Here is a 5,708-nt window from a genome sequence, read left to right as displayed (position 1 = left end):
AATCGATTCAGATGTCTCTTACTGATTCGCAGTCGGATGTTTTTTTGATCTTCGTTCAATAACTTCGGGACCCATCGGGCACAGATTTTTTTGAAACCAAGACGATTTTTAATGATTGTTTGAGCGCTTCTATAGCTAATGCCCACCTGCAAAGCGATTTCATGAATAGTGAACCGCCTGTCACTTTCAATAAGGTCACGAACTGCACCAATGTTATCGCCAGGGACACTTGATCTTGGACGTCGATTATGACTAACATTTTCCACACTTTCTCGTCCACTCTTAAACGTTTTGGCCCAATCAAACACTTGAGTTTTAGACAGAGTATCATCCCCATACTGATCCTTCAATCGAGTCAAAATTTCGCACGGTTTAACGCCTTCTTTAGTTAAAAACTTTATTATAACCCGTTGTGCAACGGACGCTGGAACCTGTTGCTCATTCATGGCTGTACTGACGAATTGACTTAGTCAAACACCTCACCAAGCGTTTTACCCACTCCTAATACACTACATTACAAGAACCTACACTGTGAGAGTGCTTGCGATTGGCTAAGAAAAGTATTTGTAAAATTCCGGTTTATATTTGATCCAGCCTCGTACTTTTAATTAGTCTGGAAGAAGTCGATTAAATAAGGTTTTTCTTTACCAATAATAATCAGTTGTATCCCAGACGTTAAATTAAGAAATTTTACATCCCGAAATTCTTTAGATAATCCATATAAGGACTTTGATTGAATAACATACAAATACAAAAACACAGTGATAAAAGATACCATGGATTCGGGTTGCAGTGTTTTTTCATGCGATCGCATTTTTCTCAGCTAACTTCTACGTTAACGGACAAAAATCTTACAAAAATCTTCAGAAAAACACTGCTCCAGATTAAAGATTTTTTAAATTGTGAAACTTCAAAGTTTAATTATTCTAAAACCGTTGTGAAATATATGATTTCGAAATTAAAACTATCAAAATTTACAAAATTCAAACTTAAAGCGCTGACAATTAAATTACTCCAGGCTTCACTTAAAGTTGAAATGTTCTTAAATTATAATCATGAAACTAAGTCATTAACAATGAATAAGTTCATTCATTTTCATATGAATTATTATTTTTTATTTAAAATATTGTAATAAGACAAAATATTACATATATTGTACATTTATAGAGCTTATTTTAATCACCAGAAATATCAAAATTGCACTAAAATACACACCATTAATCCAAATCTTTAAAAATTCTTTCTTTGAAAAAAATTTAATTAGATGTTTTTTTTGTGAAATGACACATAGGCTCTCGGAGCTATTAATTAAAAATGTTATCTTTTAATGAAAATCATAATCATGCATTTAAATGGATGAAAGAACAAAAATAGAAAAGGGTGGTAGAACCAAACTCAGGCTAATCCTTACATTCTGTTTTGAGTTAAAGTTAGTTTTCCCAAATAGTAGTCCTTTAGAAGTATATCACAACTTATTTATTGATATAGTTTTATTTTATAGTTTAATAGGACAGGATTAGTAAGCTGTTTAATTAAAAACAAAAATACTATTTCATTTAGACCAGTCATGGATCAACTTCCGCACCAATTTTCCTGAGTCGGTGAGGTCCTTTTCCTGTCATCGTCCATCAGAACTCGCTCCCTTTTTCAAACCTGAAGCACCTTCCTTCTTATCATTGATAGACCGATTGGCGCTGCTCAGTTTCTTAGCTGTCATAAATTTAACCCAGGCATTGGTTTCCTTTGTGGCAACGGTACCATCACCATCTGCATTAACAGTGCCCCACAAGGTCACAACCACAGCGATATTTTTTTTAAGTGCAATAGATACCTTTTTGCTTAACTCCTGATGATGGGTTCCAGCGTAAAAATTTAGAGAATACGCAATATTTACAAATCCAGTTATGGGGTCCCCTTCAACCACATCAACGTCCTGAGAAAAAGTCGATCTGCCCACAACAATCAAGTTTTTCTTATCAATATCCTGAATTGCCTTAATTACTGCTAGTAAATAAGGCTTTATATTTTCCTTCCATTTAACCTGCTTTGGTTCATTCCAAATTTCGTAGATGACATTATTTACTTTGCAATAATGTTTTGCCATTTCTTGGAAAAAGGCAATAGCCTTATCCTGATGTTGATCGGCATGATGCGAGTGTCAGTCGATGATGACATACATCCCAATTGCAATCGCAGCATCAACCACAGTCTTTAATCTATTTTTATTTCCTTTAGGATATTTTAAATAACCACCTCGATCTTTAACTTCCATGGCAGCCCGAACCAAGTTGGACTTCCAATCAGATTTCAACCTGGCTACCAATTTTTTATTATAGAATCTTTCAGCTCCCCAGCCAGATTTGCCCCAGAAAAGACTATTACCAATTAAAGTGCCTTGTTTCCCGCCAACCAATATATGGTTACCTTTCACGGATGACGGTAAAACATCTTTAAAAAATAATTAATTATTCATTGATAATACAACAATAAGGATAAGGACCTTCATTCATTTCGTGCAAAATAAGGGTGACCATGTTATTTGCAAATAAGAAAAAGGATGAAAAGTTAAAATAAAGAAATAAATTTTCGAAATCGGTAATTTACTCCGTTTATTTATGAAATTTTACAATGAAAGTTTTTAAGTTTATAAAAGTAAACTTATGAGCTACTCCATGTACAAATAAGTGCTTTGTTACATTTCCAAATTTATTTATGATCTAGCTATTTTTATAAAACTAGAAATTCCTTACTGGGGTTGGCGACGGTTAAAGCAGCACAGAGAAGAAGACCAACAATCAACTGCATATTGGTTGGATACCGTTTTTTTATTTACTTAAAAATTTCTGAGGTTACTGATGGTCTTTGAAGAAAGACTCGAAATTATATATACTGACCACAAAGTGGATCATGGCCATCATTTCTCGAGTTGCATTAGTCTCATGTCAGAATAAATTACTAAAACTGATAAAAAGTCAAAAACATCATCACAAGATATTTGTACTTTTTCTACACCAGAAAAAGCTGCACTTATTACACTGTTCTACATTTTCGAACCATTTTTTTGCGCTTGACCAATAATAATTAATTTCAATAGGTTTATTTTTTGTAGAATCTGAATTCGTAGATGACAGTAGAGAATTGACTCTATTTTTCGAGAAAAACGGGAATGAATGACCCAAAAAACGTCCTTTTAGCCATTTTGGATGACGCGTAAAAATGTAGCGCGAGCCAATAGAACGGTCTTAGAGGGATTGAATGGAAGATTGGTTTATTCCCTTTCGTAATAAAAAAAATAGGTTCCATTACCTTGAAATAATCGGAAACGGACATTGGGCATGTGCGCACGCCAATTCCACCACACGCTTCCACCTAGGCGTTCGCTGCTCTCGACTATTTCAAGGTCATGGCGCCTCGTTTGTTTGTTTTTCATGACGAAATGGCAAAAACCAAGCTTTCATTTTTACCTCTTAAAAGTTTCTATTAGTTCGCATTACATTTTTGCATGTCCTCAAAAATGGACAAAAACACGATTTTTTGGGACTTTTGTCCTCGTTTTTCTCTAACACTACAGACATTTCTCTACTTCCATCTACGGATTCATATTCTGCGGGAAAAATATATAGAAATTAGTTATCATCAGCCAAAATCCATATCGGTCGGGTAATTGCATTGTCTGGCATTATTATCGTCTCATTTCGAGTCATAATTTCTGCAGATTTCAAACTCAAATTGCAATATGTCACTGTTGAGTTTCTATTATACTGTCAAATTTTCTTTATGTAACAATTCACAGGTATGAAATCAAGTCAGAAATCAGTTCAACTTCAGAGCAATGGTAACACTTAATTTGACACATTTTTGTAAATTCGCAATTCAAAAAAATTTTCTCGAGATTTTGCTGTGTGCTGGAAAATAATTCGTCCCTTCAAGATAAGGAGTAAGTGAACACAATTGAAGGGATAAATATTTGAGATACAATATCGAAAAAGAAAATAATGAAATATATTTTTCGGTTTAATAATTTATTGATAATTTACTAAACTATTTACGTATATACAAAAGTTATCTAACAAAACGTATTATCGCAATTTTTGAATTAATTCTTTCTGATATAATATACATATCTACGATTTAGGTTAGGTAAAATAGAAATAAAAACGCTCTTTCGGGAAGTGTCAATCCCATTTGTCCTAAAAACCTTATGTGATAGAGTAAGCATGAGCTCAAATTTAAATTCAGTTCACGGAATTACATAGAAAACAAGTTTCGTTTACGAGAACGCAGAAGCATGCATACCCGTGTAATTAATAATTGTACCATGTGCAATTGTCCAAACAAATTTGGTTATAAATTTATTCATCTTCGCCGTTACCTTATTCTTCAGAAATTGATAATAAAAGAATACACCTGCATTTTTTAATCTATACTTGAGAATTCAGAACGTCAATAGTGTGACCAAGAAAAATTTTTCTGGACAAAGGCTGTCTACAACTCAAATTTCAATTAATTTTGACTTTTCTTTTAGAATGACCGGAAGGCTTTTGGGTATATCGCGTCGGTGCCTAAATTTAAATTTAGCTAAACAAAAATGTTTGATTTAACAACAAAATAAACAATATTTGTATCTGAAAATTTCAGGTATATTCCTAATTGTGATTACTTAACATAATCTGCTGTTGGCAATTCTTTGAAAAAATTTTATAAACAAATCCACAGTTATCGTATGTCACAATGAATAGGCTCCATTTTTTTGTGGTACCCACTAAAAATACATCGTTAGTAAGTCTCCCAGCTTTAATTTTGTTCGAATTGATAAAAAATATTAATTTAAAAAAAATTTTTAGAAACAAATAAACAATTTGAACATTTTTCCAAGAATAGGCTTCATTTTTTATGCGCAATCGACAAAAATGTATTTCGAATACTCTTTCCTATGCTCTTTTGTTAACGAGTAGGAAAGGTTAATTATTTAAACAATTTTTGTAAACAAATGTACGCTTTGGTCACTTTTTCAGGCATAGGCTCATTTTTGCGGAGTAAGCTAAAAATGTCTCATCAATTCCTCCGTGTTGCCTTGTTTGTCCAATTTACACAAACGGTTCATTATTTAAACAATATTGATGTAAAAACGCATCGTTTGACCATTTTTTCATGAAAATCATTAACTTTATTTGTAGTATCAACAATAACTGTCTTTCCAATTATTCCTTATTGCCACATTTTTTTAATTACAAAAAGGTGTTGATTGCTTTAAAAAATTTTATAATTAAATATTTATAAACACTTTTTCCTAATAAGAAAAATGTAAAAGAAGAAATAATTAGCAAGAATTTCTTTGTTGATTTCGCTAAGAAAATTAATACTTTTTATGAAAAAAATGGTCAAACTGTGCATTTTTACATAAATATTGTTTTAAAAATGAACAATTCTTGTTAATTGGACAATCAAACCCACAAGAAAGCATTAGTAAACCATTTCTAATCCGTTGACAAAGTAACATAGCAACGAGTCATTGGAAATGCATTTGTAGTTGATTTCGCAAAGAAAATTGAGCCTATTCTTGGAAAGTTAGTCAAAATGTACATTTATTTATTAAAATTCTTGAAAAAATTAATATTTTCTAATAATGTAAACACAATTACAGCTAGGAGACACTAAAGATACATTTTTAGTGGGCTCCGCAAGAAAAATTGTCCCTATTCGTAGAA

General features: G+C 32.2%; 1 protein-coding gene across 1 annotated transcript; it reads right to left on the bottom strand.

Annotated features, from left to right (window-relative positions):
* Window positions 1-1,618: 1,618 nt before the first annotated feature.
* On the bottom strand, window positions 1,619-2,104 carry LOC117175472 (endoglucanase Z-like). Its single transcript, XM_033365178.1, has one exon. The coding sequence runs from the start codon at window positions 2,102-2,104 to the stop codon at window positions 1,619-1,621; it is 486 nt and encodes a 161-aa protein (XP_033221069.1).
* Between the last annotated feature and the right edge of the window lie 3,604 nt (window positions 2,105-5,708).

This window comes from Belonocnema kinseyi, chromosome 6, assembly GCF_010883055.1.
Source record: "Belonocnema kinseyi isolate 2016_QV_RU_SX_M_011 chromosome 6, B_treatae_v1, whole genome shotgun sequence".
Classification (NCBI taxonomy): Eukaryota; Metazoa; Arthropoda; class Insecta; order Hymenoptera; family Cynipidae; genus Belonocnema; species Belonocnema kinseyi.
This window is presented reverse-complemented; position numbering and strand designations above follow the sequence as displayed.

What these genes read in the sequence shown, in the direction of transcription:
- LOC117175472 (XM_033365178.1), bottom strand. Translation starts at nt 2,104, where the DNA reads ATGGCAAAACATTATTGCAAAGTAAATAATGTCATCTACGAAATTTGG.